The sequence below is a fragment of the Solanum pennellii genome, chromosome 2 (genome assembly GCF_001406875.1).
Source record: "Solanum pennellii chromosome 2, SPENNV200".
In the NCBI taxonomy this organism is placed as follows: Eukaryota; Viridiplantae; Streptophyta; class Magnoliopsida; order Solanales; family Solanaceae; genus Solanum; species Solanum pennellii.
Window position 1 is genome coordinate 26,788,271 of NC_028638.1, and position 13,707 is coordinate 26,801,977.

General features: G+C 36.3%; 1 protein-coding gene across 1 annotated transcript in view; it reads left to right on the forward strand.

Annotated features, from left to right (window-relative positions):
* Nucleotides 1-8,931: 8,931 nt before the first annotated feature.
* Nucleotides 8,932-13,707, forward strand: part of LOC107009837 — a 6,215-nt gene continuing 1,439 nt past the window's right edge. Inside the window, exons 1-4 of the mRNA XM_015209165.1 lie at nt 8,932-11,367; nt 11,566-12,428; nt 12,590-13,373; nt 13,473-13,670. Of these exons, the coding sequence (XP_015064651.1) occupies nt 8,932-11,367; nt 11,566-12,428; nt 12,590-13,373; nt 13,473-13,670 (4,281 nt within the window). The remainder of the gene's footprint in view (nt 11,368-11,565; nt 12,429-12,589; nt 13,374-13,472; nt 13,671-13,707) is intronic.

Genomic DNA, 13,707 nt, shown 5'->3' on the forward strand with positions numbered 1-13,707 from the left:
AACTGATCTTTTTTGGGAACAATGTGTTGGCCCTAGTCCCTCCTTGGACATGTGCACCTCAGCTTATGCCAAAAGCATAAGTTGAGGGTGGCTAATGCAGAAAACAACCTTGTCGTGGACCTGACTCAACTTTGGGTATTGTGTACTTTGACTCATGGCAAAGCCATGAGTTGAGGGTGGCTATTATGAGGAATGCTCCGGAAAGTGGGGTTGAAAGAACAAAGAGAGAGAAAGAACAAAAGAAAAGTGACTGAAGAAAACTTGAAAGAAAAGTGAAATAAAAAAAATAAAAAAATAAAAAAAACTGAGAATGTGAAAATACAACCAAGAAAGAAAAGAGTCACTTACGCAAAAGAAGAAAGAAGGGAAAATAGCAAGGTCAAAGAATATAAGAAAATTAAGAAATAGGGCGGATAAAACGATGAAAAGGATGCTTAATCGATATGTCAAGGAGGGAAACAAGTCACTAAAATATACCTACATATACCCTATCTGACCTTTAGCCTATGCTACAAGCAAAGAAAGTCCTATCGTGATCCTAAGAGTTGTTATGGCGAACTTAAAGTAGTGAAAATAAGGGCAAGCCTATGACAATATGTATAAATGAGTTGTGAAGTTCTTCTGAGATCGAGTGTTGAAAAGTATTCCTTATACTCAAACTGAAATCATTTGAAAAATGATGATGTTATTTTGAAGTGAGGACACTAGTTGCAATACTGGAAAAATTAGCACCTAGGTGAGAGATCGAAGAGGATAGGTGTCAAGTTGTGGTGAGTCTGTGTCATGGTCTGATCCACATAACTCAGGCCTAATAGTGATAGCATGCATGAACATAATGAGAATAATCAGGATTGATAGCCAAATGATTGCGAAGCTAAAAGACGGATACTCTTGTACAAAGATTTTGTAGTGAGCCATAGTGCGTCGCTTGAAGACAAACAACGAATTTAAATTGAGGGTGTTGATGTACCGTGGTTTCACGGTACTTTGAATGTCTTTTCCTTATGTTTAGAGTGTGTCTAAAGCATTTATTGTATTGATTTTTGATGTAGTTTTCTATTTATTTCCCGGAAATGTGACCAAAAGAGAACGCAGAGATTTTGAGCTGAAATTGCAAAAGTGACCACCTACGGACCCCACGACGGTCCGTCGTGATTGTGACGGTCCGTAGGTCCATGTCGTGAGAATATAATAGCTACTAAAGGAAGTTGGGGAAATTTGACCAAGTTTTGGACTACGGAAGCTCACGACGGACCGTCATAGCCACGACGGTCCATCCTGCACATTCGTCAAGGCTCATAGAGAGTAGTCCCATTACCTAACTTCAGAAGATTCTAAGTTTCGTGGAACGAAGCCCCTCGACGGACCGTCGTGCTTGACACGGTCCGTCACACCTGTCCGTCGAGGGTAACATAGAGTTAATGAAGAAAGAAGCAGAGATTTGTGCTAAGTATGGAACGACGGAAGCCACGACGGTCCGTTATGAAGGTCATTGACTCAGACGCGTTTTTGAGAGAGTTTTCCTTCAATAGATAATCCTTTTTATTGTCTTAGTATTGAACTTTTGATTTTGGGATTTCATATTATTTTTCCGGAATCGATTATTGATGTTATGTGATGTATTCAAGTGAATTTCTGGATTTTCTTCTTTCTCATCAAAGTAAGTGCATTAATTCTTATATTATCAATATGAATTGTGTGATTTTAAGCATGGGTAACTAAACGCCATAACTAGGGTGTGAGAACCATGGGTAATTAACTAGGTAAAATCTAGCTAAAATAACAATTCTAGAATAGTGTCTTGCATGTATTTTTAATTCTTTTGCTTAGAAGTCTTCTTAACGGATGGACAACGTTAGAACTCGCCTTATTGCTACTTGCCGGGCCAGGGAGGTAGATAATAGGAAAAGAATTATCAACATAAATTTAGTGTATACTATCTAATAGGCTAGTGTCGGTTGGTACAAAGTAACAACTTAGTCAAATATAGAATATGATGCTTAATATGAGGTAAAATAAGATCTAGTAAAGCAACACACATAGCAAGACCAAGGTGTGGAGTGAAATTCTCTAGATGTCAGACCAAGGATTTAGAGATACCTAACTTATCACTTTGCATGCAAGATACTAGGAACAGATTGTTATAGCTTAATTATCGAGTTAAGAGCCTGTGGGGAACACTTACTTCCTAGTTACTCTCATTACTTGATTGAACTCCAATAATTGAACCTGTCACTTATTTACTTTAATTTAGCTAATTGATTTTATCAATCAAAACCCCCTTTAGTTATTTGTTTTCGGGAAATAATTGACTAAATAGAAGTAATAATAGAATAAAGTTAAGTCCGTACCATTTTCTTCGTGGGAACGATCCCAACCTCACTAGTTGGGTTCTTTACATGATGCAACCGCTTTTACTTCTTCTCGAGAAGTAAATTTGAGCGTATCAGAAGTTTGTCAGCAACCCTTTTGTTTACCGAGTCTAAACTGTGGTAAAAGTACTGAAGCAGCACATTATCAGGCAAACCATGGGTTGGGCACTTAAGCACCAAAATTTTCAACCGTAGCTAAGTCTAATGCAAAATATCTCCTTCCAGACCCTGAAAGCTCTGAATGCTATCCCGAAGGGTCATCATCTTCTATGGATGGAAAAATCGCACTTGAAATGCAGTTACCAATTCCTCCAAGGATGTGATGGAGTCAAGAGAAAGTTGAGAACACCATTTACATGCCTCCACCATAAGAGAGAATAAGAATAATGTCAGTCTGACTGAATCCTAAGAGATGTTCTTGAAGGAGAATAAACTGCATACATCTATAAAGTTTTGAAAATGTTCATGAGGGTCCTCATGAGCCAATCAACTGAAAAGTCCCTTTAGTTGCAATAATTCTAACATGGTGCTCGTGATGTGAAATACTGCATTTCTTTCAGCTGGAGGTAGACGAATTTACCTCTCATTAGATAGGAGCCTTTGATGTTGGGCTGTTGAACTTCATTGAGATTTATGATGTCGTCTTGGTGGCGCATGTAGACACGTAATTTTGACCGAATTTAAGTTTAACACCAATTTTTAGAGAATAAATAATTTTATCAATCTAAATTAAATATATTTTGACTTTTTTTTATTATTTTCATTAAGTTTATTTAAAAGATATAAGAATAAACAACATAAATATAATTTTTATTATATAAGTTCATTTTGATTGTTAAAAAAAAAAAGGGATATATATATATATATTACATAGATTATTTAAATAAACTAATATTTCTTAATTATGTTTTTTTGTTTTAATTACCATTTAGCTTTTATTTATTTATTTACTCAAAGCAATTAATAATTATATAATTATCATTTTATATATATATTTAATATTAAAAAAAAAGGAAAAAAGAAACACACAAACCCACGATCCCACTCCCCACTCCCCACTCACACCACACGTACACACTACACTAGACACAAAACATATAGAAAAGGGAAAAGATCAGAAAAAGAAAAGGAGAAGAACGAAAAAGAGGAAAAAAAAAGAGGAAAAAAGGGAAGAAGAAAAAAAATCACAATAGAGAGGGGGATTTTTAAAGAAAGACAAAACAATATACATCATATTTTTATTTATTGTGATAGAAATCTTGAGGTCCATTCTTGCGGTTCCAAGTTCGTGACTCCTAATTGCTGGTTTTGTTTTTTTTTCTCGTGAACCAGTTTTCGTCAGAGGTAACATTTATTTATACCTTATGTTGTATAATGTATGTCATCATTAAGTATGAATTGAATTTTGTAAATTAAAGTTGTTCATTAAAACTTATCAATATTTTTTTTTGACATAATAACTATATTAATCACGAGTTTTATTCTCATTAACTATAATGTAACAACGGTGGATTATATGATTATGTTTCACATGTACAAAGGTCGATTTTATTTATTTACATTTTTATGTATGCAATACATAGATAGTCATGAACTTTATTTTGTTTAAGTTTTACTTGAATACATTTGTTGATGACTGATTCGATTGACAAGTGAACGTGATTAATCTCTTTGCATAACTTTAAAATATATAAAACGGGTTATCTGCTGGCAATTCCTATTCATGAATCTTATGTGTATTTTGCATAATTAGTAATTTCATCTAATTTGTTTTGTTATTGGGTTTAAGAAAAAATAAATTAAAAAAAAAATAAAAGAACAATAAATAAACAAACAGAAAGTGACAGAAAATACACTTGAAAGAGGAAAAAGAGAAATAAGAAAAGAGATCAACAAAACGTATGGAAAAATGGTTAAAAATGCATCTACAAATAAAAAAAAACAACACCACAACAAAATTTAAAAAAAAAGGAAACAAAGTGTGAAAAAAAATAAAAAGAAAAAGAAGAACATAATAAGAAATATGAGTAGGAAATGTAAAATAAAAGATTTGTTTTTTTTAGGCTAAAGGTTTAAAAAACGTGCAAGAAAATTGAGATAAAAAAAAAGAGGGGGGGGGGGAGGGAAAATGCGAGCAAAAAATATAATTTATAAAATAAAGATGAAGGAAATAAATATTAATATAAAGAATGTAAAAAAAAAAGGGGTAACAAAATTATTAAAAAGTAAAAACAAAAGAGGATGTGCAAAGAGAAAAAAAAAAGCAACCAAAAACGTGAAAAAGAAAATCTGCCAAAAAAAAAAATAATCAGCAAAGCCAAAAAAATACAATAAAGAAAAAAAAAAAAGAGAAATTAAGAAACAAGCAAAATGTTGAAGGAATAAAAAAAAAATAATGTATAAAAACTTGACATGCTTATAAAATTGGATAGTTTTAAATATATCGGATAAATAAAAGATTGGGGGGGTAAATACATTTGTTTTAACAATATAATATTCAAAAAATTAGTTAGGTCATAAAAGTCCATAAAGCGACCGTGTTAGAATAATGGGACTCGAGGGATGCCTAATACCTTCCCCTCGGTCAACAGAATTCCTTACCCGAACTGGTTCGCAGACCAAACAAAGAGTCATTTCCTTTTGATTAGGGATTAAACAAAAAAGGTGACTTGGAACACCGTAACTCAATTCCAAGTGACGACTCTGAAAAAATTAAAATAATCCCCTAATTAATAACGTCACTTAAATTGGAAAAACCCTTACGCCGCTGCGCGAAAAAAGGGGTGTGACATCTCTGGCGACTCCGCTGGGGACTAGAATTTGAGCTTGTAAACATGGACTTCTACATGACTTTAGTATTTATTTACGTACTTATCGATTTGTGAATATTGTGTTTAATGGCATAATATGTTATTTGCTTGCTTATTTACCCTTTTGATAATATGTGAATTATCATATAACTATCTTCCCTCGCGCATCCATCTGAGTCTTCTAAGATACTTTATTCGGAGATGCGATTACGCTCCCGAGCCATAAGATACCAGAGATGCGGCAACGCTCCTGGGAAGGATTCTATAGTAACACATGTCTTAGGATGGGAAGGACTAACAGTGAGGCCAGAAAGCCCTGCTACTGTTAAGCTGTCCCTTCTCGACTCGAGTAGTCCGCTCGTTTTATGGCCAGTCTAGACACCTTCCCTATTAGATTGTTTACCTAGTAAAACAAGCCTCAACAATGACTATCCCTAATAGAATTCAATTAATCTGCATCATGCATAATGTTGAATTAATGGGGAGCTCGACACAACGGTCAAGCCTGTCTAGGAGAAGTATCCCTACTTGAGACTATCATGTACATTATTTGTGTTACTTGTTGTATTATTGGAAGACTATACAAATGTTGATCGGCTTTAGATGAATGAATTATAATGAAAAATTAATTATAACGAAAATACCAAATTAAAGTTTTGACGTAATCCTTTTATTAAACACAATTTTTTCTATCAAAATCATTTTTTTCTTTTACAAATAGAAAAATCTATCATTACCATCAAAGTTTTTCTATATATAAAAAAAATTGAAAATTTAATCAACAAAAAATAAAATACAATCGAATATACTCATATTTTTTTTAGTTTTGGAAAATTTTTAAGGGTTATTATATATATATATATTTTTATTCTTCCTTCAATAACCTTTTTTTTTTAAAAAATTAAATAAATAAAAATAAAAAATAAAAAATAACTAAAAAAATTTGCTTTTTTTTTTGTGTGTGTGTATGATTTTTACGTTATTCTTATTAAAAAAAAATATTTTATTATAAAAAAATAATAAAAAAATTACTTTTTTTGTGTGTATGATTTTTCCGTTATTCTTATTAAAAAATATATATTTTACTAAGCCTAGTTTGTCACTATCATAATATAGGAAAATATGAATCCATATGGAAAGGGAGATAAGAGACAAAGAGAGGATCAATCACCTCGATTCATGATATTGGATAAGGCCCCGACACTCTTGAATACATGGTATGAAAATATGACAAACCATGGACGAGGAATGGTGTTCAAGCGCTTGGGATTCTACGAAGCCTTTTGTATGTTGAGCCACGACGGGATTTGATAGAAGCACTAGTGCATTTTTGGGACCCATTAAGGAATGTATTCCGATTTCCTGTTGTGAACTCACCCCCACCCTTGAGGAGATAGGTGCATTCATTGGAAAGGGTAAACATCTTCACAAAGGAGAGCCTATGATACCAAAATATATTAATGGGAGGAGGTTTCTAGAATTACTACATATAAATGAGAATGATATAGGTGGTTGTCTCGATAATGGATGGGTTCCGTTAGAATTTTTGTACAAAAGGTATGGCAAAAGTGATGGATTCGAAGTGTATGGAAAGAAACTTCGCAATAATGGGTGTCGTCTGACCTGGGAAGCACACAGTTATGATGCCTTCGTGGTGGCTTTTTTGGGGATCATGGTATTTCCAAAAAAGGGAGGAAAGATTAGCATGAACTTGGCTGCAGTCATTACAACTTTTGAGAAAAAGCCTAATATCACCCCCGTATTAATGATTCTGGCTGACATCTATCGTGCTTTAACTATTTACAAGGATGGAAAAGACTACTTTGAGGGATGCAATATGTTATTACAACTATGGATGATTGAACACATTCGTCATCACCCTTATGCAGTGGACTTTAAAGTAGAATGGCATGATTATATTGGAGGCCACAAAGAAAGAATCAAAGATCATAGTTTTCCGAAGGGTATTGAAGCTTGGAAGCAACACCTCAATAATCTGACTGCTGACAAGATTGTGTGGAATTATCATTGGTTTCCATCGGCCGAGGTGATATACATGTCTACTTTTCGATCATTCATTGTCCTAATGGGTCTTCGAGGTGTCCAACCTTACATGCCACATAGAGTTATGCGACAACTTGCGCGACACCAGTTTCTACCACCTAATGAAGATATGCGGGAATTCATGTATGAGTTTCATCCCAAGATACCTTTAAGGCAATCAGAGATATTTAAGATTTGGGGGGGATGCATACTCTCAAGTCCCCACGATATGGTGAAGGATCGCACAAGAGGCGAGGTGGACCAAGCATACTTAGACTGGGTTCATGATCAGCCCCTTCCTAAGGTTATGCCAGAAGGGTCAATAAAAGGACCTATAGATCGAGAAGCAGAAATTGAGGTTAAGATTAAGCAAGCTCGCCTCAAAGTCGAAAGAAGCGACAAATCTTCTCTGGATATCCTAAGTAATGACCTGAAAAATGCTAAAGAGGAGTTGGCCCAACGTGATGCGATATTTGAAGTTAGAGTTAGAAAACACGACTCTACCATTCTAACCTTACAAGAAGACTTGGGCATTGCCACAGGCTCTATGGAGCAACAGGAAGAGGAGTATAAGAAAGAAAAGGCCCAGCTTATCTGCGCACAATCTAGACTCCAAACTCAAGTTAAAGCCTCTATGGAACGGGAAAGAGAAATAGCAAGGCGTTTCAGTGCTTATCAGGCAGACTGTGAGATTGAGAGAGGTCAAAGGATAGCCGAGCGAGATGCACTCCACCTTCAAATTGAAGAGCTCCAAGAACAAAGGGAAAATTTGACGCATGAAGTCAATACTGCTCACCACTGGTTACAGAATTGTTATGACAATATGGATGAAGCCAGAAACCGAATACTACAACTCAGGGATGAACTCAACAATGTTTATGCTAGATATTTACACCAGAACGATGAGAGGTTGGGCCAACAGGCCCGTGCTTTGGCTCCATATCTACCGAAAGCGTTGGCGAAGATTTATAAGGGTCTTGGAGATGATTGAGATTCGAGGATTCATTTTTTTTCGAGTCTATTTTCTTAGTAGTGATTATTTCTTTTTATTATTATTTTTAGTTTTTTCTCTTTCTTTTCTTTTTGTTATTTTATTTCATTTAGGGTCTATCTAAGTCCTAGGTACTTCTGTTTTTTTGTCTGTTTTATTCAAATCATTGTTTAAAATATTTGAAAATGAATGAAAAAGATTTGCTTTCGGTCACCTTATGTGCATATGTCATGTAAAAAAAAATTAATTAATATCTTTCTCGAACTACGCAAGATCTCATTCATGGGCCAAACATGATACGTAGGCAACCCAGGGGGTTCGATCCAAATTATTATTATTATTATTATTATTATTATTATTATTATTATTTCTTTTCTTTTTTCTTTCTTCTTTATCTTAAAAAATGATAATAATAATGATAATAAATAATTAAATAAATAAGTAAATAAATAAATAATAATAATAAAATATTAAAAACGAATGAAGAGAAGAATGCCTAGGTAAGCCGGGATGAAACATAAGGTCCTCCATATTAGAAGTATGTATGTGGATACAATGTGCATAATTTCTTAACACTAATCGGTTTATTACTCTATTCAGAGAGAGAGAGAGATAGAGAGAGAAAGAGAGAGAGACATACTAGCTTAAAGGTAGTTGGTTTGTGGTTAAACTGACATCACATCCTTACAACACAAGATCAAAAGGGAAACAGAAAATGGCCCCCAAAGACGGAAATGAATCGGACAATGATGAGGAGATCCAAAACCAGATGACTTCACAAGAAATAGGGACAACAGAAGAGATAAGGGCGTTAAAACAACAAATGGCAGAGATGTACGAGGCTTGGATGAGTGGACAACCTCCACCCTCTTCAATCCGAGACTATTTTAATACAAATATGTCTCACCCTATCCAGGTGTTGACAAGCGATCCGATATATCCCCCTGGATTCAGCCCCTATGCTAACACATTCAATGTCGCTGGAACTTCTATGGTGCGCCCTTCGAATACGCCTGTGATAAGTAATCCACTCTTTGTGTCAACTGCCCCGACTAACAGCATCCCGCAGCCAACGATGGTGCCCAAATCCAACAGCGATCCTCCACCCAAAGTTCGGCGTGATCAGAGTTACACTCTTGAAGAGGACATTAAAATTCAAAGCTCTCATCCCCACATTCATCAATATAGTTCCCCTGTCGAAATTGAGAGGATGGTCAAGAATGAGGAACATGAAGAAATGACTAAGAAGATGAAGAGTTTGGAACAGAGTATAAGAGATATGCTAGGACTAGGAGGCCACAAAGGCATCTCGTTCAGTGACTTGTGTATGTTTCCTCACGTCCATTTACCTGCTGGTTTAAAAACTCCAAAGTTTGAAAAATATGATGGTCACGGAGACCCCATATCTCATCTAAAGAGATATTGCAACCAATTGAGGGGTGCAGAGGGCAAAAAAGAGTTACTTATGGCCTATTTTGGGGAAAGCTTAGTAGGGATTGCATCTGAATGGTTCATAGATCAGGATATCACCAACTGGCACACATGGGATGATTTGGCTCGATGTTTTGTACAGAAATTCCAATATAATATTGACATTGTGCTAGATCGCTCCTCGTTAGCCAACACGAGGAAAAAGACCACGGAAAATTTTCGTGAATATGCTATCAGATGGACGGAACAAGCTGCTAGGGTTAAACCACCGATGAAGGAGTCAGAGATGATTGACGTTTTTCTCCAGGCGCAAGAACCTGATTACTTTCACTATCTGCTTTCTGCCGTAGGGAAGACATTCGCTGAAGTTATTAAGGTAGGGGAAATGGTGGAAAATGGCATCAAGTCTGGAAAGAGTGTAAGTCAAGCTGCCTTAAAAGCCACAACAAAAGTGCTTCAAAATGGTTCTGGAAATATTGGAGGGAAGAAGAGAAGGGAGGATGTGGCCACTATTGTATCAGCGCCTAGGACTCATGTCCAAGGTAATTCCCCACAACACTATTTTCCTTCCCAAGCTCCACAATATTCTGTCCCATACACTCCATATCATGTTTTTAATGCACAACCAATTGCACCCCCTTCTTATCCACAATGGCGTGCACCAACTCCACAAAATCATCCACCACCCCCACAAGTTCATCAAAATACTGCTAGAATTCCTTTCCGTCCTAGACCACAATACAAAAAGGGAAATGGCGTTAAAGATGAGTTCACTCCTATTGGGGAGTCGTATGCTAGCTTGTTCCAAAAATTAAGGACGTTGAATGTTTTGAGTCCTATTGAGAGAAAGATGTCGAATCCTCCCCCGAGAAATTTGGATTATTCTCAACATTGCGCATATTGTTCTAATGCCCCAGGGCACAACATAGAGAGATGTTGGTATTTGAAAAGGGCCATTCAGGATTTGATCGATTCTAATCGAATTATAGTTGAAAGTCCGAGTAGACCCAACATCAGTCAAAATCCATTGCCGAGGCATACTGAAACAAACATGCTAGAAATGATGAAGGGTCATGAAGAGTTTGCATCTCCGTATAAGCCAATCCTTAGGGTTGGAACTGGCATTGAGAAGTCAGCAAATGTTGTTGATTCAAAAATGATGCCTTTAGGGGAGGAAAGTGTGTTAGAAAAGTTGAGTCCATCAAACACACCCATCTTAACTGTGAAAGGAGCCCTGGAAGATGTTTGGGCAAGTCCGAGTAAGGCAAAATCGTTTGTTCCAAAAAGGCCAAACAAACCTATCTTGATCGTGCAAGGGGCCCATATTCCTCCTGTGATTATCAGGCCAGTATCCCAGCTCCCAATGACTAACCCCAAAGTTGTTCCCTGGAATTATGAACCTACTGTCGTGACATACAAGGGAAAAGAAGTTGATGAAGAAATAGATGAAGTGGGAGGAATAACCCGTTCAGGAAGATGTTATGTCCCGATGGAATTAAGGAAAACTAAAAATGACCAAATACAAATAAAGAGTCCGGTCACTGAAGGAGAGGTAGAGGAATTCCTAAGGAAGATGAAACTATCAGACTACTCCGTGGTGGAACAATTGAGAAAAACTCTAGCCCATATCTCTTTGTTGTCTTTGCTAATACATTCTGATGAACATCGTAAGGATGTGATGAAAATTTTGAATGAAGCACATGTTCTTAGTAAAGTTACAGTGAGTCAGTTAGAGAAGATTGCTGGGTGAATATTTGAGGTAAACCACATCACCTTTTCAGATGATGAACTACCCAAAGAAGGTACATGACATACCCAAAGCCTACATATCACTGTAAACTGTGAGCTTTCATATGTCACTCGAGTTCTAATTGATGGAGGATCTGGAGAAAATATTTGTCCTTTATCAACTCTACAGAAATTGAATGTTAGTGCTGAAAGGGTCCAACCCAACAATGTATGTGTTAGAGCTTTTGATGGGTCAAAACCAGATGCCATTGGTGAGATAGAGCTCGTACTAACCATAGGGCCTGTGGATTTCACTGTGAATTTTCAAGTGTTGGATATCAACGCGTCCTACAATCTATTGTTGGGGAGGCCATGGGTGCATAAGGCTGGAGCAGTCCCCTCAACGTTGCATCAAATGATTAAGTTTGAATACGACCGACAAGAAGTGATTGTTCGTGGTGAGGGGGATTTGTCAATCTACAAAGAATCTTCCTGCCCTTTTATCAAGGCTGATAATGAGAATGAGGCACTAGTTTATCAAGCTTTTGAGGTAGTGGTTATTGAGCATGTCCCCGAGGGGAGTGTCATTTCAAAACCAAATATGCCCATCGCGTCTGTAATGGTGGTGAATGAATTGCTGAAACATGGGTTTGAGCCGGGTAAAGGCTTAGGAATCTGCTTGCAAGGGAGAGATTATCCGTTGAGTCTACGAAAGAGCATCGGTACTTATGGATTAGGCTACCAACCTAGAATCGAGGACAAAGTGAAGGCAAAGAAGAATAAGAGAGATGTATGGTCACTTACCAAGCCTATACAACCAATCTACAAATCTTTCATCAAAACCTGCGCAACAGGATCTTATCAATCATCTTTTCCAGAGCCAGTGATGAAAGTAAGCGAAGAAATGATCAACTATTTTCAAGATTTACTTGTCGAGGTTGATATGGTTGAACTCGGAGAAGGCACTAGCGACAGAGATGTGCAATTCATTGGTCCTGATGTCAAGCTAAACAATTGGGAGGCCACCCCTCTCCCCGTTAAAGACGAGTCTTGGTAGTCTGTCTTGTTTTTTCTTTTGTCGTCCGATTCATTCAAGGATTGTAATTCGGATTTTATCTTGTCATTTTATTTCAAACATTCTATTTCCCTTTTCAATAGGATGTAATTGCATCTTTATTTCAATCTAATATATTTGTTCGTTTTCTTTTATACAGTTCTTTCTATGCCAATTCAAGTGATATGACATGCATGCAGAATTTTTCGCCAGATCTTAATATCCAATCTAATCTTCGACCTAATATTGAAATAATAAGTCAAGAAATCGAATATGATGAAGACAGAGTATTTGAGGAAGTAAGGAGGGATTTCAATCATTTTGAAAATAAGTCAAATCCAAACATGAGTGAAATTGAGACGATAAATTTGGGGGATCAGGAAATTATTAAGGAGACTACGATAAGTGTACATGTTCGACATCAAAAAGATGATATAATCCAGGCCCTATTTGATTACAAAGATGTTTTTGCGTCATCTTATGATGACATGCCTGGATTAAGTACTGACATGGTTGTTCACAAGTTGCCAATTGATCCTAATTTTCCTCCGATAAAGCAGAAGTTGAGAAAACTCAAAATCGACATGAGTATAATAATTAAAGAGGAGATCACAAAACAACTTGAGGCCAAATTCATTCAGGTCGCTCAATATCCTTCTTGGTTAGCCAATATCGTACCCGTCCCTAAGAAAGACGGCAAAGTTCGAATGTGTGTTGATTATCGCGATTTGAATAAGGCAAGTCCAAAAGATGATTTTCGTTTGCCTAACATCCATATTTTATTGGATAATTGTGCTAAACATGAGGTTGTATCTTTTGTGGATTGTTATGCGGGCTACCATCAGATTATTATGGATGATGAAGATGCAGAAAAAACATCTTTTATCACTCCATGGGGTACATATTGTTATCGTGTTATGCCTTTTGGATTAAAAAATGCAGGGGCAACTTATATTAAAGCAATGACAACCATGTTTCACGATATGATGCATAGAGAAATCGAAGTTTATGTGGATGATGTTATCATTAAATCTAAAAAATAGTCAAATCATGTGAAAGACTTAAGAAGATTCTTCGAAAGGCTCCGCAGGTATAATCTCAAGCTTATTCCTGCAAAATGTGTATTTGGAGTACCATCGGGGAAGCTTTTGGGGTTTTTAGTCAGTCGAAGAGGTACCGAGTTGGATCCTTCAAAAATAAAAGCAATTCAAGAATTGCCACCTCCAAAGAACAAAACTGAGGTTATGAGCCTTCTAGGAAGGTTAAACTACATCAGCA